We start from the raw sequence: 26,634 nt of genomic DNA, 5'->3' as shown, positions 1-26,634 counted from the left end.
AATTCAATGAAAGCAAGATTAAGAGGTAGGGTTCGGAGGGCCTTGAGCTCAAAGACGGTTTCACCGATGCTTGGATTTATGACCATGTTTTCTTCTAGAATTTTTATTTTTTCTTTCGTGAGGCTTTCTTCCATTGCAAATTTCACATGATCCTCACCGTTAGTTGCTGCGAGATTCTGCACAAGGGGATCAAAATATCTACCAGAGGAGCAATCGGTATATCAGTTGGGTACCTCATGCATTTATAGATGTTGAACCTTATTATTTCACCGTCAAATTCCATGGTGAGAATTCCACTGTGTACATCAATTTTCGTTCTAGCTGTCTTGAGAAATGGTCTTCCTAGCAAGATTAATGTGGAATTGGGGGAGTCGTCCTCCCTCATATTCAACACGTAAAAGTCGATAGGAAAAACCAACTCATTTACCTGTACTCAAACATTTTCTAAAACTCATTTGGGGTAGACTATTGGCGATGCGCAAATTGAATGACAACCCCTATTTCCTTTAATAGACCAATATTTAAAGACTAAAAAATGGTGACATGCATAACATTAATTGAAGCTCCAAGATCACACATGGCCCTCTTCGTCAATCAGACCAATTTTACACGGTACAGAAAATATACCTAGGTCCTTACACTTTGGAGGTATTTTTCGTTGGAGGATTGCAGACACATTTTCTCTCATACTTACCTGTTCGTTTCCTTTAAGTTTGCCCTTACTAGTGCATAGTTCTTTGAGAAATTTTGTGTAGCGTGGTATCTGCTTAATAGCGTCAAGTAAGGGGATATTTACCTCCACCTTGCAAAAGGTCTCAAAAATCTCCTTTTCTTCTTCCTCCTTGGCTTTGGTGAATCTTTTTGGGAAGAGTGGTCTAGTCACCAACGCTTTTGGATGGTCTTCTTTGGGCTCGATTTGCTCTTATGGGACTTCAATCTCTTTATTTGGCTTTCTCTTCAAAGCGTGCCCACGTTTAGTGCTATTATCGTCCATATTTTTCTGCAACTCCTTTCCACTACGAAGAACAATAGCACTAGCATTTTGTTTAGGATTAATGACCGACTGGGAGGGTAGTTTACCTTGGGACTCCAATTTACCAACGGATGATGCCAATTGACTGATTTGAGACTCCAGATTTTGAATGCTCATCTGAGTCTGTTGTTGGATTTGATGGGTTAGCAACTGTTGAGTCTGATGTTAGAACTGCTGTTGGATTTCATGTGTTTGTTGTTGCAGTTGTTGTTGGTTGCTCACGATTCTCTTCATCATATCCTCGAGAGACGGACTTGGTTTGAAGTTGGGCGGAGGAGGTAGCATAGATGGCCTGTATTGGGGTTTCTGAAAGTTTGAGATTGAGTGTCATAACTCAGATTTGGATGATCCCTCCATCCAGGGTTATAAGTATTGGAGAAAGGGTCATATCTTCTCTGTTGTTGTCCAATGAATCCTCGACATCAGCATGTTTGGTGGGTGGTTCTTGAAAAGTTGGGCACATGTCGGTGGCATACCCCATCAAAGTGCAAATGTCGCATGCCTTGACTTGTTGATATTTTTCTACAACAATTTTTCAACAAGAGACGTAAGTTTATTCAACCGATCCTCGAGACTGCTCACACTTAACTCGTTACTCCTTGGTAGATCATCGTATCTGACCCCTAACCGTTATGTGTTCGACGCCATAATTGAAATCAGGTTACGTGCTTCAGTTGAGATTTTATTGAACAGTGCACCTCTACTGGCTATGTCTATCAACTTCCTGTCCATGCTTGACAGACCGTTATAGAAATATTGGATCAACAAGTGGTTTGGGATTTGATGGTGGGGGCAGCTTTCTATTAATTGATTGAATCTTCCCCAATATTCAAAAAAGCTCTCTCCTGCGAATTGGCGAATTTCACTGATCTCCTTCCGGATTGTTGTGGCTAGTGAAGCAAGAAAATATTTCTCAAGAAACCGTCTCTTGAGATCATTCCAAGTTGTGATGGATCCCGAAGGTAAGAAATATAGCCAGTCCTTAGCTTGATCAGCAAAAGAGAAAGGAAAGACCCTCAGTTTAACTTGTTCTTTGGTGATCCTCGTAGTCGCATTCCGGAGCATGCCACATGAAATTTCTTCAAGTATTTATGTGGATCTTCGCCTACAAGACCACGGAAAGTAGGAAGTAAATGAATCAATCATATTTTAGTTCAAAATTTACCTCCAAATTCGGGTATTCGATGCATAGTGGCTGCTGGTTTAGATCAGGCGAGGTCATATTATTGATCATTCTTTCGGAAACTAAAGCCATGATCTCTTTTTCGAATTCGCTAGAGGATTCTGCGAATTCCAATTATGCCTCTTCCATCTTCGTAAGGAGCGGATGTCTCTTCAGATTGTTGTTTGGCTTGCAAATGAAGTCTTTGTGCGATCTTCTCGATCTCAGGGCCGTACTCCAGTTACCTATATGAAAAGACCTTGGCATCAATAACGATAAAATTCAAGTAACAAGAAAAAAGGAAATCTACTTAAAAGTGTTAGTCCCCCGCAACGGCGCCAAAATTTGATGGGTATTAAGACCACCCAAAATAATTCCTATAAATACTTTGCAGAAGTGAGAGTAGGGTCGATTCCTTAGGGACTAGTGTTAAGTTGATTCCTTCAAAGAAAATAAAAGTAACTGGGGGATTTTGATTGTAAAGGAGGATAAATAAAAATTAAATTAAACTAGAAAGCTGATAAAATTAAGAGATGTAGATATTGGAAAGACTTTTTCGATTAAGGTCGGGTTCATGTTCGATTCCATTGATTGATCATTGATGCAAATATAACATTTGTTCAAATAAATAAATCAATTATGGTCATTGGTACGACCTAACGACCTCACCTTTCCTTACCTTTTTATCAGCCAAGGAGTGTACCCTTGGTGTTCCGGGGGTTCGATGCAAATTCAAAAGGAGAATAAAATATTCATATGAGCCTATGGTTATAAAACAAAAGAGATGCATAAACCTAAAACGAGAATACCTCTTTCAATTCAAGTTTCCAATCGGGAATCGTTCACTTTAAGATCCTAATGTAGGAACCATTGTAGCACCCTCTACTCACTACATTTAATTATCACTATCTCAACCTTTCTTTAATAACAACTCATTCTACAAGTAGTTCCTTTTCGAACCGTAAAATAAATTCTATTTGATCAATATAATATATAGATATCAAAAGAGATAAAAGATATCGCCAAAAGTTTATATTTACCTCACCAGATGTCCTCATGAACATAACCTCAAAGGAAAATAGCATAACAACTAACACTACAAAATTTTAAACACAAATCTGGCAAAAGACTAGAATATTTAACAGCCAAACAACCAAAAATCCCGACTTCAAATATCACGGCTGACCCACCTAATGAGAACAACAGCACGGCTCAAAATCTAATAGGGCTAGTCAGTGTGACCTATCTCTTGAAAAGTACGTGATAAGGAATAAGTTGCCTACTCAGTAAGTATAACTAATCAGTCTATATATATACACACAGGCAACAAATCACGTACAAAGCAGTCACATCGACTAACAGTTATTCATCATGTAGCAACATCAGATATAAGAAATCATATATACTCACAACTATAAATCAACCCACGATATAATATTTGACGTTATCGTTTGTTGTCTAAGGGGCGTACTTACTCTAGTTGGAACACATCAGTCAATAGTTTTGCCGGCCATCATCATCTCAGTCAATGTTGTATCATATACAACACAAGATACCCATTGTATGTGATATCCCCACACTCTCTATCCCAGTGTGTAGCAATATCAGTACAGGATATCACAACAACCATGGCATCCCCACACCACCTCAGTGTGTAGCTAACAACACAGGATAATCTCCGCTACCCGAAATACTCCGGTACCGTATGCGCCATGGTACCTAGCTTAATTCATTTATTTTTTATATCATCATCAATCACGTCATTATCAATCACATTATCGTAAACTATTGACTATGTTCCCAACTAGGTAAGTATCATCTTTTATTTCAATTCACGATCATCATTCTATTCTCTATAATAATTACTTTCTCAATAATAACTTTCCCAATTTGATTTCATACAACAATCAATTATACGATAATCACATAATCATACCTCTCACGTCCATACATTACAATCACATATGACACATAGTAACAATTCCACCGATACTAAGGTAATTTAACAAATAATCCACAACTAATTATATAGACAACCAATATACAAAATCCACGTATATAAATATATATCCAAGTTCACGATCAAATATAGGAAACCAATATTTATATATATAATATAATACTAAACATATATAGATATATATAAATCCAATTAGTTATACTTACCTTAAATCCTAAAATGCTTCGATTAACACAAGGGACTGCTCAACTCTGTACTTTGTCGTCACGTCCTATAATAAAATATTATACATATAATCAATATATATAGAATATCATAAATTCTAAATAAAATATTATATAATGTTCATACATTTTTCACCAATATTTTAGTATTTCATTTATATTAATTTCCAAACCCCTGTTCCATTTTCTTTTAAATAACTACACTTTCTAAGCGTCCCAAGTATATATTTAATTTATGAACTAACTCGTAAGAATTCATTTAATCACACCCCTTATATTTATACTTTCGTTTTTAATATCATCCCAAAATTAGGTTATCATTAAAACCTTATTTTCTCTTTTTAAAGAAGTAATATTTCTTAAATATAATTTTTGAAGCATTTCTATGAATTTTTTATTATTTTATCGTTACTATATAATATAATTAAACAACAATACATAGAATTACGTATTTGGTTAATTATTCCGATGGAATTGTGTAAATTAATTATAATAATAATTAATTTTAACAAATCTAATAATTTAATTAATCAACTATATTATTTTTATATCAAATGTGATATTTAATTCGACACTAATTTAAATAGCCAAACTTATAAAATATTTCAGTTAAATAGTACATCACTCAATACAAATAATATTTAATAAACGGATAATATAATTATATAAATTATTATAAATTAAAACATAAATTTCTTACCTCTATTCTTTTTCGCCTAGAGAGAATTGCAAATTTTCAAATGTGTGTATGTTGTGTGTGTGGCTGTGTGTGTGAAATGAGAAAGGAAAAAAGAGAGGTGAGGCGGTGGGGGTTGGTGGCCCCACCGGCTCACTCTCAACCCTCTCTCTCTTCTCTCATTATATATATATATATATATATATATTATTTACATATATAATATTATTATTACTTTATTTATTTAATTAAACTATTTTCAAATTACCATTACATTTTTTCTAATTTTTTAATTAATATAATTTACTTTAAAATATTGTAACGAACTCCAATTTGATTCGTTCAAGTTTTATTATATCCTAATTTTAATTTATAATTTATTTATAATTAAATTTAAATTTCTTAACAATTATCAATTAATCTCTCAAGTATGTGAAAAATCCTACAGACGTCACAATCATCTGAAGCAAAGTCCACACCACACCAAAACAAACACACCTTGATACCTTTGCTAGAAGAAATCAAAGCCAAACTCTCACCAAAAGAGGGAGAGGAGAGGAGTGTCTATGTTCTCTAAGCCATTCACTTTGTATTGTTCTGCATTGTGTAAATTTTTTCTAAACAATTATACACAATACATATATATACCCCTGTATAGATAAGTGAAAATATGTTTAGATACATTCCACTCATCTATAAGGTAACCCCTCTATCTATATGGTATGATTGAGAAGATTCCAATTATGGCCAAACTTGCACTTTTCAAAAGTGCAGGATGGTCAACTCTCCTTCAAAATTGACTAGTGAGCGAATTTATGTAAAATAAATTCAAGGCCCAATTGATTTTAATTAAATTCAATTTAATAAAAATTCAATTAAATTGAGACCAATATTTATTTAATCTAATTAAATACATAAGCACAAAATATTTTAATTAATTCATAAATCCAATTTATAATCAATTAAGACGAGCCCAATTAAAATTTAATTAATTTAATCTTGGGCTATCCATCCAATGGATCACTAAACGTGTAATAATCCAATTATCTACACCTTCCAAGATTAATTCCAAATAAATATCCATGTTCTTCCTCTGTGATTTGTGTGTGACTCTTTAGTTTCACCTTTCAACTAGACTTGGGTAGTGTCCAATACTACCAATTAAATTCAATCTAATTAATCATTCTTGATCAATCATTGATCAAGAAAGCCTGCTATCATAGGTGGCCGTCTAGCAACGGTCCATGGCAGTAAATACTAGGTGAATATTCGTGTGAGCATTTAGGCTCTCGAGTCCATATGGGTACAGTCCTTCCATCTACCGTCTCCCAGCCTTAGTTTATGGCATGAAATTTGGTGTCGGTTCCCATCTTGGACTAGGCATCTATACTTTAATACTTGGGACTGCGTTACGCTTAATTGTTTGATATAGGAACCTCTTTTTTTTATTCGACCAATCATTGTGGCCATAGGTTTATAAGGAGTGAACGCGCCTCCAAGTACACAGGAGATACCTCTGTCATATATAGATAGGTGATGGATCCTCTTCTTGGAACTCATCGTCCTTGCTACATACTCCGATTGCACTGGACAAGGCTTATAATGATCATATCTGTAACATAATCATCTCTCGTAGTCCAAGATACACTCATCGTATGCATGTGACTACATGATTCCTGAAATCTGAGGACTACTCCCATACTATCGCAGCTGAAAAAACAAGTCATAGCAACCAAGCCTCCAAGGCTTTCTTATGACAATCCCCGCGAATCAGTTGACCACCTTGTCAACTAATCTACTAAAATTGCATAGACGTCCTACGTCTGTCGTCGATGAAACATGACACTTGTCCAATAAATATAATATTCAGTGCAAGTCTCAATAGGATTCTCGATGTCCAATCTCAAGGTTCTTGACTTGGAACATTTCAGACCAACCCTTCGAAGTTCGTTTTATAGCCGCATCCAATGCACAACCTAACTACATGGGTTATCTAAATGATTTGCGGGCATCTGTTGTGACGTCAAAGCAACGTTTAATGTAACTGGTAAGCACAACAGACACATGTACAAAATATGAATACTTAACATATTTCATCACGACAATATTACCTGAATAGTTCCAAAATCGCCAATTCAATTGGCTTTTTGGTCACCTATTCTAACACGGTCAATACGGTTAACCCTCAGTGTTTTCTCTGGTGCTGGTCATTTTTTTCATTCCGTTTTTCAGCGATAGTATATTTCCGACAAAATCTTTAACAAATCATATTTAACGCTTTTTACATCCGTTTTTGATGAATCTATCACTGTTTCGAACCTCTTTTCATGCTCGACAATATAGAATAAAAAATATGCAGATAAAAATAATAAATTCAAGTTTGGTTTTTAAACCTGCAGCAGAAAAAATCAAGGAACCCTAGATCTCTTTGAATTTTCTACGAGTTTCCAAGCGATCTCTTTGATCTACAAGCATGTCCTTTGCACACCTCTTTGTATTAGTACTCTCTTCTCGCCCGAGTAAATTGCTACCAGAGCTATCCATTCTAATTCACACACCTTAGACCCTCGAAGATTTTGGTGATGCTCCAAGAGAGAATAGAGAGAGTATTTTAGATGACTTTCCGTGAGAATATATGTAGTATGAATTGTGTACTCTTGTATCCGTAGAAGCACCTATTTATAGGTGTGTACAAGAGGAGTTCTAGTCCCACATAAACTTAGAAAACTACAAACATTATATCAGATAAAATTCATCCAAAAGGAGTCCTACCAACTATAACTTTGAAAGACTATAAAACTCTATTAAATATGGATGTATATATAATAATTTTTAAAGTTATTTTTTTTAAGAAAATATAAATTTCATTAAACTAAAGTAGTGTAACAACACTTCGCAGGAGTTATTTCCTCAATCCCAAGCTATATGCCATATTCTATATAATACATAAGCTTGCAAACTAGGCCTAACCTCCGTACTAATAATTCGAGATCGGATCATGAATTACTTTGGTAATCCTTTCCTCGCTAGTGGTTGTCCCTTGGAAGCGTCTGCAACTACGTTCATGCAAAATGAAACAGACAAGTGCTGCTAAGAGAGCTCTATTCACGGAGTTTAACATATGTTTAGTCCGCCACCGCTTGCTAGCCCAAGTAATCGCCACCTTCCGATCATCAAGATATGGCCATTTGAAAAGTGTCGCCCAGCTCAAGAGATGTAAGCATCGCTTAGCATATGGACATCTGAAAAAAAAGATGATTATGGGTTTTCAAATATTTTTAGTGGCAGGAACTTACACAAAAATATATGAGATCAATTTCGCCGACACCCCTTCATGGGATGTACTTGTAATTCATAAAAAATATGAGTGTTTTTAGGATTAGATCTAACTATAGGAGGTCTAATTATGATTAATCCTTTTTTCAATCTCTTAATATATTTTTTGTTAAAAGTTAATTGTATTTCGTTGTTTATAAATGTCTAAAAAGTTGTTAAAAAATTAAGTATATTTATAGCTATTGGTCGAAATAGATTCAGAGTGGGTTTCGAGCTTTTTGTTGAGACCATAAAATTGAATCCATCCTTAGACTGAATCAGGTAATTCGAACCCTAATCCGTCCCATTCATTGAGGGTTAATTAAGGTAAAATTACTCTATTCATCCAATGTGTCATCCCAATTAAGTAGACATGCCCTATTAGAAGTGATTTTTTATTAATAATGTGGCACGGAAGAGGCTGACGTTAGCAATTAGTATTAATTGAATGTGACACGTCCGAGATATGATGCACAAAAAATTTAAAATAATTAAGTATTATTTAATAAAAAATTTTATTGTAAAAAAATAATAATAAGAAAAAAATTGCGATAAAAATAAATAATTTTTAAAAAAATATTTGGAGTAAAAGTAATACAATGAGCGCTAAACCATACTCCAACCCCCAGAGAATATGCAATGAGCAAAAGAGAAAAAACAGATTAACTAACAATAACAACTATTTTGAAAAAAAACAGTTTTTACCACTTGGAAATAGTGGAGGAAATGTGAAAGTTAGCAGGTGGAAAAAAAGAAACAGACAAAAATAAGGGATATACTAAAGAGGTACCCTCCCTAAATATATAGGAGGACTGGTTGTATGTGACACATTCGATGTCTGCGCACAAAAAAATTTAAAAATATAAATTATTAAATATTATTTGCTAAAAATTCTTATGTAGAAAAATGATAATATGAAAATGATTTTGATAAAAAAAATAAATAAATTTGAAAAAGAATATTTAGACTAGAAGAAATATATATTACTAGAAATAAATAAATATTTTAAAAATATTATTACTTGCATATAGTGGAGAAAATGTAGAAATTACTGGGTGGAAAAAAGAAGAAGAAAATACTAAAAAGATACTTTCTTTAATATATAGTATTAATAACTTGGGTGTGCCTCTTGTTTCATCTCGTCTTACAGTTCAGCAATGCAACCCCCTTATCAGAAAACTGGAGGGCAAAATTATGCCATGGAGCACATAGTCAATGTCTGTTGCAGCTCGAGTGCAACTCATTAAATCTGTGTTCACAGCTATGTTTCTTTACTAGGGTCAGGCTTTCTTTTCTACCTAAAACTATTATTGATCATTAAAACCATATTTAGGAAATTCTTGTGGAGGGAAAACAACAAAAGAAGATGTGCTAAGTTGGCATGGGCACAGGTTTGCCTTCCTAAGGAGCTTAGGCTTGCAAAGACTGGGTCCTATCAATAAGGCCCTCATGGCTTGTTATCTTTTGGAAATTATTTTTCAGAATAACAAATCCGTATAAGTAAAATGGATCATGCAATATCGATTGAAATGTCATTCAATTTGGAATGTTAGGGACGCTGGTTCTTGGACCTGGAGGAAATTGTTGAAGTTAAGATCTATCTTCCTACCTTACTTTGTTGACAGAGTAGCGGATGGCAATAAGTTTTTTCTTTGGGAGGATCCATGGCATCCTACTAGGGTCATCATTCATCACCTGCTTAGTTAAGTTGGAATCATTTATTTTTCAAGGGGAATAGTGTTGGCCTCGAAATTGGCTGATATTCTCTCGAATTTACTTGCTATTATTGGAGGACCAGATCAAGTGAAACGGAGGGCGAGCAATGGGATTATGTCTACATGGGATGTGTACAAGATCTTCATGCCAGAAGGACAAAGAGTCTAATGGGCAGAACTACTTAAAGGCCCATTCAAAATTGCTAAGAAAGGTTTTATCTTATGGCTGGCCCTTCTCGGTAAATTGACGGCGATGGATATACCTTGGTTGCAAGTTATGTCTAGAGCTTGTGTTTTATCTGATGATTATCACTTGGAGAACCTTGATAATCTATTTTTCCAGTATGTTTTTTCTGTTGCATGCCTCAACTTGCTTCAAAGAAAGGTAAGATTTCATTGGCCTCAATTACCTTCAAAGTCAGCCTCTACATTGATGGCTAAAAGATAGAGGGGTAAACATGTTATGAATGCTTTTAAGTAGCAATTTTAGCTTCTTTGATTTATCATGTGTGGATGGAGCGCAATAAACGACGATTTCGTAATACTACAATTGAGCCAAATATAGTAGTTCAACTCGTTTTAAATTAAGTACGGCTTCATATTATGAATGATAAGCTAGTTTTTAATGTGAATACTAGTTTTCTTTTCCAAATTCCGAAAATCTCTTGAGATTCACCTTGTTCTATATTGTCAGAGTTAGGAGCGTGAGTTCCATTATTGTTTTTTTTTTTTTTTAATATGCAATTCGCCTTTTTCCCAAAATATATATATGTATATATATAGTATTGATATATATGATACATAGATAGATAGATTAAACAAGAAATAGAGAAGGCAATAATACTCTGGTGTAAATATATATTTTATATCCAAATAAAAAACAGTAAATATACATTTTATATTTATATATAAGTATATATATATATATTATACATTTTGAAAGAAAGAGAGCTGCCCGCGGACTCTGCGCATATGCCTATTTCTTGAAATTGCCATATATTTCTAGTTCCTTCCGCCTCACCTCTCAACCCCACTCCCTCTCTCCACCTCTCAACACCACAACCATTATAGGCGTTATTCCTTCTTTAACAAACACTACACCACGCAAAACACGCTAAAAGACTGATTTTGGGTTCCTGTGGGAGAAGGGCAGTTCAAAAATATTTGAAAAATCTCAAACTGGCAAATCTTTTATTTATTTCGTAACTCTCTCTTTCTGTACTTCCATAATTGAGCCCCCTTAAATGAGTTTTTATTTATCAAGGCTCAATCTTTGATAGGTTCTTTATGTTCTATTGTGTTCCTTGATCTACCTGTTGTTTTTCCCAAGAGAAGGTTGCTTCTTGATTGATAGCTCCGTTGATCCGTCTCCAAGTTGAAATAGGTTTCTTTCTTGTCTATCTTTTCTAATTTCAATTTAAGAAAAAGGCATGGTTTTAATGAAACTTCAGAAAAGGGAACTCCCTAGTTATCTCTTGCGTTCTCTATCATTTGTTTAAAGAGTTTTCTTGGAATGGGTTTCTTATATATTTGAGACTTTGCAGGAATGAGGTTGGTGGAGAAGCTTGTGGAGATAAATTGCTGAGTTTATCACTCTGGCCAACACTTGTATACATGAAGTTTTTTGCTTCTTGGAAAGGATAAAAGCAGGGCTTAAAATATCCCTCCACTTTGGTGTTTGGTTTTGGTTCTCATCAGCTTGGGACCTGTCATTGGTTTGGCAGCTGCCAGTTGATTATGGCTAATCAAATGTGAACTCTGGTATTGGAGATTTATGCTTTGAATGCTCTGGTGAGAGCTTTGTTTTCAGAGATGTAGTATCTTTGATAGGGTGTAGAGTTGCAAGAGAGGTGCAGGAGAAGTCAAAGACTCTCAACAAGACATTGATAAATAGATACAAAGTGCTATTTGGATTTCTTTTCTTCTTGGGGATTTAGCTTGGGGCTTTTTCTTTTCCTGAGAATGAGGTCTCTTAATTGCTTTTATTCTCCCTGGAGGAGAAAGAAAGATAAGGTGAGTATGTTTCAGTAAACTGGATCTTGTTGTAGTATTTTTGTCTGACGACTTTTAAGTATCTTTGGTTTTTGCTTTTTGATGTTTCCTTTGTCCATTCTTGGTTTATGATGTGCTCAAACTGTGAATTTCCATGTATATTTGCTTCTAGGGAGAAAAGAAATCTATCAAACCTGCTGGTAGTGAGAAGACTATCAAAAGTTTGCATACAGACCTCGAGCATCTTCAGAAATCTTCAGAAACGGAATTGAGTTCGACTTCCTTTAGTGTTCCGGTTCCTTTTCCCGGAAGTTCTAGGTGCAAGGTCAAGGTAATGAATCATGAGAGTCCAGTTGCAGCTCAGTCTGGAGAGGTTGATTACGAAGTGGGGAATGAGCATGATGAGTTGAAGAGGGATAGTTCTGAGTTCTCATTTCAAACCCATGCTCGAAACTCAGCTGAAGAAAAGAACCAAACAGTTGAAGGAACAAATAGTCCCTGTTCGCTGGATATTGATTATGATGAGTATATGCATGACAAGATGCGAAGCAGTAATACTGAAGAAGGGTTGGAGATGATTACAAGCGGGCATGTAAGTGATCCGGGCATGGAGACAGCTGAATTTTGGGCTTCTCCGAACCTGAAGCGCTCCTGCTCTAATCTGGCAATGAGAAGTATGTGGGGGGAGCTTGATGATCAGTTCTATCCTACAAAGTGTAAATCTTATGAGGAAATGCTGAGATCAACTGAAATATTCGGAGATGAAGTTCCTGTAGGGGACGGAACAACATCTGTTTCTGGTAGGTCCCTTTCCAGTGCTGACAAGGTGATTCTGAAGAAGCATTCTTCAAGCCTGATACTTCCGTATAGGAGCCGGAGATTGTGGCGGATATTGTTCCTCTGGAGCCACAGGAATCTTGATAGAGCAAGAACTGCAAAACCGCAGCCAGTTGAAATTAAGCCTTCTGCTCTCCACGACCAGGCTGGCTACTCTTCAGATGCTATAGAACCTAGACAAGCCATGGACTCCATTGGTACAGGCAAAGGTGACACAGATGATCATAGTTGGGATCGATCTTGTGGAGCTTCTGGTGTGTGGCCTCAAAATCAGTGGGTTGCTTTTCCTACAAATTCATCTCATTTTACAAGAGTCAACGAGTGGGTGAAAGAAGTTTCCTCACAGCCTCCATTTCAAGTCGATATCGATGATCAAACTGAAGATGGTATATTCTTCCCACCCTCTCCTGAGAACAGCACATCTCTAGCAAGAGGGTCTTCTCATTTGAGTCGACATTCGGCTATGAATAAACCAGGGGAGATTTCACAGGCCAATTCCATTATCCAGTCCCTGAACACTCATCTAACTGTGGCTCATATGACAGGAATTGGACTGAAAGCTACACCCTCAATTTCACAATTTTCTAGTCTTCGATCAGTCAATTTGTCCAACAATTTCATAGGTATGTCATATAAAGAATCTTTAGTTCAAACCCTCTGAGTAATGACATTAGTGGGATGTATATCTGATTGCTAAATGATTTTATCATTGTCCGATTGCAGTTCATATAGCTCCAGGATCTCTGCCAAAGGGTCTTCACATTCTTAATTTATCCAGGAACAAGATACACACTATTGAAGGCCTGAGGGAACTGACTCATCTGCGGGTTCTTGATCTAAGTTATAACCGGATTACCAGAATCAGTCAAGGTAAACATTTTCCCTGTAACTTGAGCCAAAATAGAAAGCTTAGGAACTCCACCACTTATGCACTTTGATTGTTAACAGGGTTGTCCCGTTGTACGCTCATTAAAGAGCTCTATCTGTTGGGGAATAAGATAAGTAATGTTGAAGGGCTGCATAGGCTTTTGAAGCTGACTGTGTTGGACCTGAGCTTTAACAAAATAACCACAGCGAAATCACTTGGCCAGCTTGTAGCAAATTACCATACTCTAATAGCTCTAAATCTGTTGGGCAATCCTATTCAGGGTAATATCAGTAATGACCAACTGAGAAAGACGCTATGCAGCCTTCTACCGAAGCTAGTGTTGCTCAACAAGCAGCCGATAACTGCACAGAAGGCTCGAGAGATTCGTGCAGATGCCAATGCTAAAGCTGCACTTGGAACCAACAGTTGGAGCTCGCGGAAAAAATCATTTAAGAGCATGGTAACCCAAGGGAGTTCATCTTCCCACAGCATGCACAGAAGCAGCAGTGTTGGCACTGGTCAGAAGACGAAACAGAGATCGAAAAGCCGTCCTTACCATGGTCCTGCATTGAAGGACAAGGCTTGAGCTTTTTTAAAGCTGTAGTCCTTTTGATGTATTTCTTTGGGTCTTTGAATCTTTAGAGTCGAGAGTGAGCGATCTTCTGAGAACTTCCGTTCTCTTGCTTCTGAGTGTTGTTTTTTTTCCTTCTCTTTGGAGGGATAGATTTCTTTTCCGGAATTCTGGCTTCCAGCTGTGCATTTCTGGTTTTACCTTCCAGTTGAGGTTTTTCTATTTTTCTATTGTTTATTTGGGGGATAAACTACACATGCATCCCTTGATATTTGTTGTAATTAGGAAAAAAAATATTCTTAGATTAAACATTATATATTTACACTTTCTTGATACTAGCACCTATCAGTGCGATGCAATTAAAACTTTTCATGTCTGTTCACTAATTAATAGACATGGTTTTATGTTAAAATGGAGTTTAGTGTAATTTATCTCTCTATGATCTTGTCAATCAGTAAATTATTCTTTTATGAAAAAATAATAGCAATTTATCCTGTATTGTAAAGTCGCGTTTGACAATGCAATATAGGGACAATAGAATAATAGCTAGATTTCTGCCGGTTGGAGGTAACCCCCCCGCCTAAGGATGAGTCCTCTATTTATAGGGAAGTCATTAAGGAACTGATAGGGCCCCCTACTCCTGCGATGCATGGATAAAATCGATTGAGATAAGGCCTGATCAATTCTTATTTTTTAGGGATCATGTTGTTGGAATCACAATTCAGGTGATGGAGAGAGTCCAAGGTGGAGGGGGACTCCAGTCTACAGGGAGTCTGCTGGGTGCAGGAGTCCAGGGGGAGTCCTTGTGTCAACTGGAGAGCGGTTCCTTGAAGCGACCTCATTCATTGCTTATTTTTTCCTTCCCATATGCGTCTTTTCGGTTGCTTGTACTCGAGCAGTATGCTTCTGCCTCTGTCAGGGAATGATGGCTAGGCCTAGACTTAGCCTTCTTGATTGCAGGGGGGTGATAATTGCCTCCACCATGAGCAAGGGCGGTACGAGCCCCTCCTGTCACTGGCGGTTACAGGAGCATGCCTTCAACTTCATCCCCACATCTGTAAATAGGTAATTCCTCCTTATTTCTTCTTCTTTCCCTTTTTTTGAAGCATCACAAGCCTTTGTCCATCAGAGAGCTCTGTATGTATGTTGTTCCTCTTCCCCTAAAATTTTTCTAAATTTTTTGTGTTGAATATGTCTTCTTCTAATAAATCGATCCGTTTTATGGGCGAGACCTTCGCGGACAATGATCCCTTGGAAGCTATTTCAAGGGGGATAAACTGTCTGCGGCCTAGTTTCCCTCGAGGCCGAAGGAGGAGTCTCCGCCAAGCGGCAGCGGCGGCTCGTCGTTTGATCGATGGAGGACGTCGATCTTGGAGGGGGGAAGGAGGGAGAGGACTCTTCTCTTGGAGAAGAGGGGAAGGAGGGAGAGGACTCTTCTCCTGGAGAATTGGGAGGAGGTTTCTTCTTCGCCTCTGGAGTGGGGCTCTTCCGTCCTCAAAGTCATGGGGATAGAACAGTTGATACGAGAGTATCACATCCCTCCGGCTTTTGTCATCTACACCCCCTCCCCAAAAAACCGTCCTCACCTTCCTTTTCCCAACTGCTTGGCCGTCATTTTCGCTCAGTTGAAATCAAGTCTGCGTTTCCCCATTTCCTCATTTTACTCTAATGTGGCTCGCGGTGTCCCTTTGAATCAGTTAGTCCCCAACTCTTTTAGACTTCTAGCTAGCTTCTTCATGATTTTTCGCTTTCATCAGTTTTTCGTTTCGGCCAGTATTTATGCACAATGTTACCGCCTGAAGAGGGCAGAGACAGGCTATTTTGTGTTCATGCCTCGTCCTGGAGTTTTCTTCTTGCCTTCCCCCCATCCCCCGATAATATGGAAGAAGAGTTTCTTTTTCATTTTGCCTTCTCGCCATTGGTCCTTCCTTGACCGCTGGATTCAGGAGGTTCCCCTTCCTTTTCAGGTTGGGGAGAGGTCCATTACCCGGACCTCCTTACTAGATATCTTGAATGAAAACTCTTATGATTGTCGGTCCCACATTGATGAAAGGCTGCTGGTCCACTTCGGTTTAAGTCCCTGGGTGGAACCTTTGGGGGATTTCCTGGGTAATTCCATTAGTGCTTTTTGTCTTCTCTTTATTTGTGCTAGTTCTGGATTATGACATCAGCTATTTTTTCTTGATTCAGGAAACATCTTGTTCAGTAAGTTCATGTGAGACCACACTTTAGGGGTTCGAACTGGAGGGACCCCTCCTGCTCGATCTCCTAGAGGGACTCCTTCTTCCAATGAATCTAGGGGGAAGCGCACTGCCCCTCCTACCCCCAGCGCTACTCCAGTGGGCTCTTCCAAGAGGGCGAAGCTAACTTCAGTTGGGGCATCGCCAGCCAGAGCTGCCAGACCACCATCAGGGTCTCCTCCATCACCCTCTCTCAAGGATGAGAAGGGTGCGTATCTTAAGTACTCCCGATCCTACTCTGCTTGCCTGCATACTCGTTAATCCCTAGATCAGGAGAGGGGGAGCAATGCTCTGTAGGTGGCTGAGCTTATGAAATGGATGCTGTCCTCAGGGGATAAGCATTTGCTATCTTCCCTGACAAAGGTGGATAGCCTCCTTTTACATGCTCAAGGTACGGTTCTTTTTCATTTTCTCTCTTCTTTCAAAAGATGTGTTCCTAATCTCTTTCTTTTTTTTGGTAGTCTATGAGGAACTCTTTTTCTGTACTCCCAGCACTCAACATAATGCTCAAAGGAGGAAGCTGGAGGAGAAGTTGGAGCGCCTAGAAGCTGAGAACCTCAAGCTCAGGGAGGATAAGAAAGACGCAGTAGGTCGTTCGCAGCAGCTGTAGAAAGAAATGAAGAAGATGCAGAAAGAGGCTTAAGGTCACGAGGAGGCCCTCAAGCAAGCTATGGAGAAAGCAGTCCTAGAGTTCCCCGACACAGCAGACGGGCAGCGCTACTTGGAAGGGTACTGGGCAAGTCGTCTAGAGCAGTATAAGAAGTCTGAGGCCTATCAAAGGGACTTGGCTGAGATAGCAAGGCCCTACTTCGAACACGGTTTCGTGGTATGCAAGGAACAATTAAAAGCGCATGGGTATCCTCCATTAGGAGAGGGCCCTCCTTCTTGGATATTGCTACTGCCATGGAGAATGCTCCAAATCCCTTTTTAGACGCTCCTGCTCCCATGGGTAGATGTCTCCCTCCTGAATCAGGTTTGTTTCTTAGATTGGTCTTCCCTTAATTTGATGCTGCTCTTTTTCTTTTGGCTATTTCTGACGAGTTGTTCTCTTTCCACAGAGGAAGACTTAGATAATATATTAGAAGAGGTCGAAATCGTAGTGAGGGATCCCCTCCCCAAAGCATCAATTGACTCTATAGCGGGTGACCTCTCAAGAGATGGAGCCCTGAAAGAGAGGGACACCCCCAAGGATGGTGATGCCCACCGCCCTGAAGCTTCTGTTGCTGCGACCACTGAGGAAAAAGATGAAGGCCTCGCCTGTGGAGAAAAAAATTGATAATGTAATGTGATTGCTGGACGAAACAATTTTTCTTTCCTTGCTTGCTTTCCCCCATTAAAAATGGGGATGAAAAATTTTATTTTTTCTGCTTTGATGGGATGATTCGCCCTTGGCCATGGTTTTAGGCCAGAGGCCTTGAAATGAGATTAGATAATCTTTCCTCCCGGACTTGCTATTTTTCTTATGGAATGAGGTTGCTCCTTTGATATGTGAATATCCGCAGGCCTTCTTGTGAGGAGGGGTCATCTTCCAAGTTTTTGGAGGGAGGTCCACAAACCTCCTTGGAGAGAAGGCTCTTCGTATTTTTTCTTTCATGGAAGGTGCCTCTATAATGCCACTTGGTTAGGGGTTATCCTCCATTTTTCTTGAAGGAAGCCTTCTAAGATTTCCAGACAGGCGAGCTCCTTTCACCTCCCTTAGGGTTGCTTCCTTAAGCTTCCTAGGTAAACATGCTCACGAGAAAAAAACATGCTCCCTCGTGGGAAATCTAGTTTAATCATTTGTTTTGAGTATTGATAATCCAATTATGAAGTACGAAAATTTTAATAACTCATCATACTCAAAAGAATCTTTTATTGATTAAGTTTGTATCTAATTTGTCGAACAATTGACTAACAATTTGATCATGTTGGGTTACACGATGTATACTATTTTAACATGAATACTAATGGCTAAGTTTACTTAGTCTTATTGCTTTTGCAGTAATGGCCTAGCCATCCCCTAACTTTAAGACTATATGTCTTAGCGTTCTTTGAGAGCAAGTGTCCAACACTTCAGAATAGTAATCATGTTTGTTAAACAAATGCCATAGCTCGGGTGAAGGGGAGTTCACGATACTCCCTCTTCTAATGCGTTTTGGCAATTTCTATGCAAACATCATATGTAAATTTTGACTGCCGAACTATTATTTTTTTTTCCATTTTATCCTCGCCCATCAAGGCGACAGGAGCGCTCAAAGCACATATAGCTGTTGACTTTCCTTCATCCTTCTTTCTCATTCGGCGTCCGACACCAAATTCAATACTGATGGCGCAGATTCTTTAATCATTGCTTTGTATTGCTTCGATCATTTTATAAACTCATGAATGGTCTTCTTAAGCCCATTTAGAGTTCATGATAAGTAGGTTGAAGGGAGGGATGAAGGGACCTAAAGCATTAGTCAATGTCCATTTCCTTTTAAGACACATTTAGGTCTTACAGCTTCTCCAATGTTTATGTACAGACGACCTTTAGTCATATTGGCTTTAGAAAATGCTTCTGTCATGGCATATCCATATGCTGGTTCGGTGCCGCATAAATACATTTTACGTGGAGCATTATAGAGCCAATAACGTCCAGCCAGTCATACTCATCATGGATGATAGAAGCAGGTGTGACGCTACGGACATTGCGTTGTCCTTAACTCTTAATCCCGAACGTCAAACGTTCTTTAAGTAAGGACTTCTTTCGCAAGTCTTATGGAAGTGGATTTTCCATGACATAAGCCAGGTTTGAAAATCACGGATAATCCTTCGATTTTCTCAGCCAATTTAATTGTTTGTTCCATTAAATGAAATAAATCTCAAAAATTAAATTGAAAAACGGATCTAACACATGAATTCTAAACGCAGAGTAGAAAGAATATGCAGATTATTGCAATATTGTTTTGAGTTAAGACTTGGTCTTTTAGTCGTTAACTTTTCCCACTATTTCTATAAAATTCCACCACTCTCAAGTGTGATTTCGGAAAATTCTTTCCTAGTGGGCTTGTAATCTACAAGAACCATTTACCATACCCTGCTTTTACGGTTCACATGCAAAAGGCCTTGTGGGAGGCAACCAATGCCATTTTCATTCCATGAGATTCTCAAGATAATTGGCCTCACCTCTTCACCTGATCCCGAGGATTCCAAGCGAATCATGCTACTCGGTGTTAAGTCCGAGCCATCAACCAAATCACACATCAATTGTCGGCCTCCACGACTCGTGAGACAGGGAAACAATGAGTGTGGTTTTTTGTTCATAACAATAATGCAGCTTGCCTTCTATTCCAATTGTGCCAGGACTAGTGAGACCACATCTGGATAGCGGTAGCTTCCTCATGATATTGTTATGGATGGAAGGCTTGCGCAAATCGAAATGCCATTTCGATCCAAGTCCATTATGAACTTAATATTTAATTAATATCTGGCTCAACCCATCAATCAAATCACACTTCAACTGTTGCCCCCCACGGCTCATGATATAGGAAAATAGTGGGCGTGTTCCTTTGTTTAAAATGATGATGCAGCTTGCTTCTAGTCCAAATGTGCCACGACTCATGAGACCACACTTGGGTAGTGGCAGCTTCCTCACCACATTATCGTAGATGGAGACCTTTGGACAGATCAAACCATTTTAATCCAAGTCCATTTTGGGTCTTAACACTTTAACTTGGTCCAACCAAGTGAGAGTTAATTTCGAGTGTTGACCGAGACCTCATCACATTATTATTTGCATGCACAAACATAAAATATTTAAACGCATTTAAATGAAAGCATTAAATGCATCGCATGCAAAACAATTAAGCATACCCCTGTGGGATGATCACGGGCCCAACCTATGCGACTTACTGAACCCGTAGTGAGTCAATGGTCAGTCTAAGGTGGTCCTATGCTATTACAAAATACTTTACCCATCAATATATAGATGGGCCTTGTAATTTTTTCGTGGGTCTCCTTCTCTCTGGACCTTCTTCTCCATGGGCTTGCTTAAAAAATAAAAAATCTCACCAGCATTCCTATACTACTCTGATTACATTTAAAAAGAAATCTCGATCAGAAGTCGCGGTTAGCAAGCCTTATTATTCCAAGACGAAAAATGAGAGGAAGAGAGAAGATAGCATTCTAACCATAATCATAAACATACAAGAGGTCGTGGGCTTTGTGACGATCCATCCATACATTTCATAATATATATCCCATGTAATATTACAATCCATGATATCTAATATCACAAAATAAATTATATGAAGACATAGGTTTGTAATTTACAATTAAAGGACGACCGAAAATATGTGCATGCAATATACATAATAAATCTAATTAATTATGCAATTTTAATTTTTAGAAAAATTCAATTTTATCCAAAAAATTAAAAACAACATAATTAATAATGAAAAATTCTAAAAAATCAAATTTTCGAAAAACAGCAAAAAACGGTCCAGCCATTGGCAGTCGGCCTTGCAGCGCGCGCATGCTTCTCTACCTGCGCGTGCGCACACTGTGCACCGGCAGCAATAGTGCTTGATGTGATTTTTCTTCTTTTTTTGTGTTCAACATAAAATAGCAAAAATAAAGCATAAACCTAGAAAATTCCAAATTTTTTATATAGTTTAATCATCCATGAATTGCAAAAACGAACGAGCCATTTTCATCATATAACTATTAAATGGAAAGCGGTGAAAACATGCTTCAAAAGCCGTAAAACCAAGTTACTCACATAACTATCAGCCCCTACATTGAACCGGCCTCTGATACCATTTGAAGGGATCACGTTGTACGGCCCGAGAACGCACTAGCGGAAGCGGTAAATAAAAACACGTAATAACAAAAATTAAATCATAGAAATAATGAATTCAAGGTGTATCCTTGGAATTCTAGGGCGTTCGATTTACTAAAAATAAAACGAACTTTGGGGCTGATGTGGAAATTATAAAACCGAAAATAAAGAGGGTGAAAAATGATACCTCCATTTTTCACAATCGCTTGAAATGCTCTTCACTTGAGGCCCAAAATAGCAGCCCTCTAATTCGCCTACACAACACCAGAGTCGGGATCTCTACGTCTTCTTTGGTAGAAGGAAAGAAGAGAAAAAAATGCACCAAGTGCATTGAGAGAGAGGGGCGGCCGAGAGCAATGGTGGAAGAGAGGGAAACTTTTTGTTGTGTAATAAAGATCATAATTATTTTTCAAATATTATGTTTCATATATATATATATATATATATAACCTTGTTTGATAATTAAGAATGTTTTTAAATACATTCTATTATCTACAAGACATATTTCTCTTTATTCCAAATAAAGAGATCCATAGAATAGCTAGAATTGCAGTTTCTAAAATTGTAATTTGCTAGCCATTTATTTTCTTCTATGAAATTTTTCATGGGCTCAAAATATTTGGGCTTGGCTGATTTTTACCCTTAAAAATACAAGCCCAATGATTTTATTTAAATCCATTTTAATAATAAATCTAATTTAATTGAGTCCAACTTGTATTTAATCTAATTAAATACATAAGTCCAAATTATTCTTATTATTTAATAAGATTCGACGTATAAGATTATCAAGACAACCTCAATACAAATTAATGCAATTAATTTATTCTTGGGCCTTTTTCCATCCAATGAATCTCATTTTTGCAAGTAACCAAATTATTTATGGAATTAATTCTAAATTAATTCCTTATTCTTTCCTGATAATTTGTGTATGACTCTTTAGATTCACCTTTCAGCTAGAGTTAGATTAGTGTAACACTATTATTAATTAAATTTAACTTAATTAATAATTCTTGATTAACCTTTAATAGAGAAAGTCCATCACCATGAGTGGCCGTCTAACAATGGTCCATGGCACTAGAGACTAGGTGCATGTCCGTGTCAACATTTAGGCTCTTGAGTGCATACGGATACGGTCCTTCCGTCTACCGTCTCCCGATCTTAGTTTAGGGCATAAAATTTGGCATTAGTTCTCATCCGGGACTAGGTGTCTATGCCTAATTCTTGAGACCATGTTACGCCAAGTTTCTCGATATAGAAACTCATTTTCCTATTCGATCAACGACTGTGGCCATAGATTCATAAAGCGTGAACGCATCTTCAAGTGCATAGGAGATACCTCTATCACATACTAATAGGGGACAGACCCTCTTCTTGGAACTCACTGTCCTCACTACATATTTCGACTGCATTGGACAAGGCTTATGATGACCATATCTGTGACATAATCACCTCCCACACAAATCCAAGATACAGTCATCGTATGCACGTGACTGTCGTGATTCTTCAAGTCTATGGACTACTCCCGTATTATCGAAGCTGGGGACTCAAGTCATACCGACGAAGCCTCTAAGGCTTCCATATAACGATCCCCGCGAGTCAGTTTAGTTAGTTAACCACCTTGTCAATTAACCCACTGAAATTGCATAGGCGTCCAACGTCTGTAGCTGATAAAACGTGATACTCATCCAATCAATGCAATACTCAGTGCAAAACTCAGTAAGACACTCGATGCCTAGTCTCGAGATCCTCGACTTGGAACATTTCAAACCAACCCTCAAAAGTTAGTTTCATAGTCGTCGATCAATGCACAACCCAACTACATGGGTTATTAAGTGGTCTAGGGGCATCTGTTGAGATGTCAAACCAGTGCTTAACGCAATTCTAGTAACCACAACAGACACATATGCTGAAAACTAGTACTTACGATATTCGTCGGGACAATATTGCTTAAATAAAGATTGCTTGAATAGTTATCAAAACCGCCAATCCAAATTGACTTTTGATCACCTATTCCAACACAATATTCCCAATAATACATTCTTACATAATAGTCTAAATTAATCACAATTTAATTTAGAACCAATTTTTCGAATATTAACATTTTTACATAACAATCACAAAAATTAAAAAAATATTAGAAAAATATTCCCAGTAATACATTTCTACATAATAGTCTAAATTAATCATAAAATTAATTTAGATCAATTTTTCCAATATTAATATTTTTACATAATAATCACAAATATTAAAGAAATTTAGAACAATACTCCCAGTAATACATTTTTACATAATAGTCTAAATTAATTTAGACTAATTTTTCCAATATTAAAGTTTTATGTCATAATCACAAAAAATTAAATAAATTAGAATAATGTTACCAATAATACATTTTTACATAATAGTCTAAGTTGATCACAAAATTAATTTAGATCAATTTTTTTAATATTAAAATTTTTACATAATAATAAAAAAATAGAACAATATTCACAATACTAATATTTTTATATAATAATGTAAATATTCACAACATTAATTTAGACCAATTTCTCTAATAATAATATTTTTACATAATCACAAAAAATAAAAAAAAAATAGAATAATATTCTCATACTAATATTTTTACATAATAATATAAATAATTATAAAATTAATTTAGACCAATTTCTCAATATTAACAGTTTTACTTAATGATCATAAAAAATAGTATATTGTTTTCTATTAACTTATTAATGTCAAAAAAATTAGATTAATACTTTTACATAATATGTCTACTAGTACACCGTCTGTACCGCGTGGTCATGGTCGTGGCCCGACCGTGGCCCGCCACTTCCACCAGTATCATCAGATGCTTTCCAGGTTGGGGAAGCATTCCTGCGGTCACCCATACCACCTGATACGCCTGCATCGTCCCCCACCCTACAGACTCATGATGACGTCGGACCATCCAGAACTGCATAGGCTACTGATGATGCGTTACAGCAGCCACCATCACCATCAGTCCCCCACCATTATTGCGCTAGTACATCAGCCTCGATGACGCGAGCTAAATTTGTTTTCCTTGATTTTTTATAACTAATTATTTTATCTTGAAAATATTTAATATAACTTGTTATCTAAGGTCTGACTGCCAGTTCCACGAGCACATCAATGCAGTTGTGCGAGGACATCTCCCCCATCCGCATTCGTATCTGAGGCAGAGCACCAGCAGTTCTGGTTCGAGAGCATGAAGGTAATCAATTTTAAACTAATTTAGTTTTCTCTAAGAATCTAATTATTTAATTTATTTTACTAATATTTTTTACTGCAGATGACCTACTGGTGGGACTGTGACGATGAATCCATGTTCCGGTCTTCCACATGTGGGCCGAAAAGTACATCCGAAAGATTTTTTCCATCACGAGGTCCAGTCTGGTCAGGCAATTCTAACTGGGCAACAAGGTCTGAATCCAGCTCTAGAAGTACTAGGCCAGCGAGGACTTCCAACAGGAGTCCTAAAAGAATAAGGCGAACCAGGCGATGAACCCTACGACGTCCTCCATTGTGTACCAAGGGGGGGTCTTTCTCAATCGGTATGCACAAGAGGAAGTTGGCAAGTAAATAATAGTATTTTATATGCTTTATCATTATTTTTTAATTTGATGCTAATTGTTTTTTTCTTCTATAGGAGATAGAGCTCGGCGGCCGTCCAGGAAAATAGAATTATTCAAGCAGTGCTACAAGAAGACAGAGAACGGCGGCTGGAGCGGGCCAAGGGCGACAGAGGTGGCGGTAAGTTGCTAAATAATTAATATTATTTTTTTAATAATTAATTCTTCATTTAATAAAAGTACTAACAATTTTATTTGTTTTGCAGGAGATGTTCCAGAAGATGTTGGAGGATCGTCAGCCTCAACCAAGGACCTCAGTGCCCCCGCCTTATTGGAGGCTTCGGTGGCAATGTTGGAGCAGCAGATGTGGTTGGCTATTATCGGGGGTAAGAACAAAGCCCGAGTATTCGATCTTAGTTCTGAGGCATTCACATCATTATCGCCACCCCCACCACAACCGCCATCGCCAGGGCCAAACCTAGCCATGGAGGACTGCATCTGCCATCTCGAGACGATGATGGCCGACATGATAGCCATGACAAGCGAGATGCGGGCCTCCTTGTTGATTGCAGCACCGCCTCCGACAGACCCTCCCCAAGACCTCGAATCAGGATGATATGGACGTAACTAACGAGGAGGGGTTAGGTTATGTTTTATATTTTTTTAATTTTTGTAATTAAATACTTTTTCATATTAATATAATAATCTTCTTAACTATTCATGTTTCATAATATTTATTAAATTTTATTATTTTATAGTTATTCAATTAATTAAATTAATAGATACAATTAATTAAAATTTCATTAAATTAATTTAATTATAAATGAAAGTTTATTAAAATGTATAAATTTGTTTATTTATTCAAATTTATTAAATATATTAATAAATTATAAAGAATTATTAAATTCAAACATTAGGAACGATTTTAATAATGGTAAAGAAAATATTACAAATTTAAGTAAATACCCGTTCCAAATACCATTGCTAAAACCATTTCAAACAGGTGTCCGAATTAGTGGATAACCGTTCCAAAATTCATTACTAATACAGTCTCTAATATGTGTTCCAAATTATATGAAACCGTTCCTAATGCCATTACCAAAATAGTTCTACAAATGTGTTCCTAATTAACAAATCCGTTCCTAAATGTGTTGCAGATTACAGTTCCAGAAACCATTCCTAAATTAATCCCAATTAAAAGGAATAGTTCAATAATGATTGCAAGAGCATTACAAAGTAGTTCCCTAATAAAAATAAAATATTCGTACCAAAATCCGTCCCTAACCGTTCCAATTTCAAAAATAAAAAGATTTGGACAAATTCGACATTAGGAACGATTTTAAAAAACAGTTACAGTTACCGTTCTAAGTAAGAATGTTTATTTGATAACCCTTCCTAATTTTTTGTAACGCCAACTGTAAGGACATATTTCAATTCATTCTAAAATCGTTTCAAATTTCGCTCCAAATACGTTTTGTATTTCGAGAACCATTTCAAAAGACAAAAAATCATTTCAAATAAAAATGATATGTATCTTGGCCTTCATTTTGCATATGATAGATTAAATAAAGATTCTATTTTTGAGATTGTCAAAAAAAAATTCAATAAAAAATTAATGCTTGGTATAATAATTTTTTTTCCGATAAATATAAATTT

General features: G+C 37.1%; 1 protein-coding gene and 1 long non-coding RNA gene across 2 annotated transcripts; one reads left to right on the top strand and one right to left on the bottom strand.

The window, feature by feature from the left end:
- Positions 1-1,115: 1,115 nt before the first annotated feature.
- On the bottom strand, positions 1,116-5,130 carry LOC148787467 (uncharacterized). The gene is made up of 3 exons (XR_016066491.1): positions 5,080-5,130; positions 4,362-4,426; positions 1,116-2,440 (listed from the first exon to the last, which is right to left on the bottom strand). It is a non-coding gene; the product is annotated as an uncharacterized LOC148787467 (long non-coding RNA).
- Positions 5,131-11,037: 5,907 nt separating this feature from the next.
- Positions 11,038-14,688, top strand: LOC105179085 (uncharacterized). Its single transcript, XM_011102680.3, has 5 exons — positions 11,038-11,469; positions 11,630-12,098; positions 12,250-13,537; positions 13,638-13,784; positions 13,863-14,688. Exons 2-5 carry the CDS (start codon positions 12,048-12,050, stop codon positions 14,366-14,368), a joined length of 1,992 nt encoding a protein of 663 aa, XP_011100982.1. The 5' UTR covers positions 11,038-11,469; positions 11,630-12,047; the 3' UTR covers positions 14,369-14,688.
- Positions 14,689-26,634: the final 11,946 nt, after the last annotated feature.

The sequence above is a fragment of the Sesamum indicum genome, linkage group LG7 (assembly GCF_026168435.1).
Source record: "Sesamum indicum cultivar Baizhima isolate 11 linkage group LG7, ASM2616843v1, whole genome shotgun sequence".
Lineage (NCBI taxonomy): Eukaryota > Viridiplantae > Streptophyta > Magnoliopsida > Lamiales > Pedaliaceae > Sesamum > Sesamum indicum.
The sequence above is the reverse complement of the archived record's forward strand: the minus strand, read 5'-3'. Positions and strand labels throughout refer to the sequence as shown.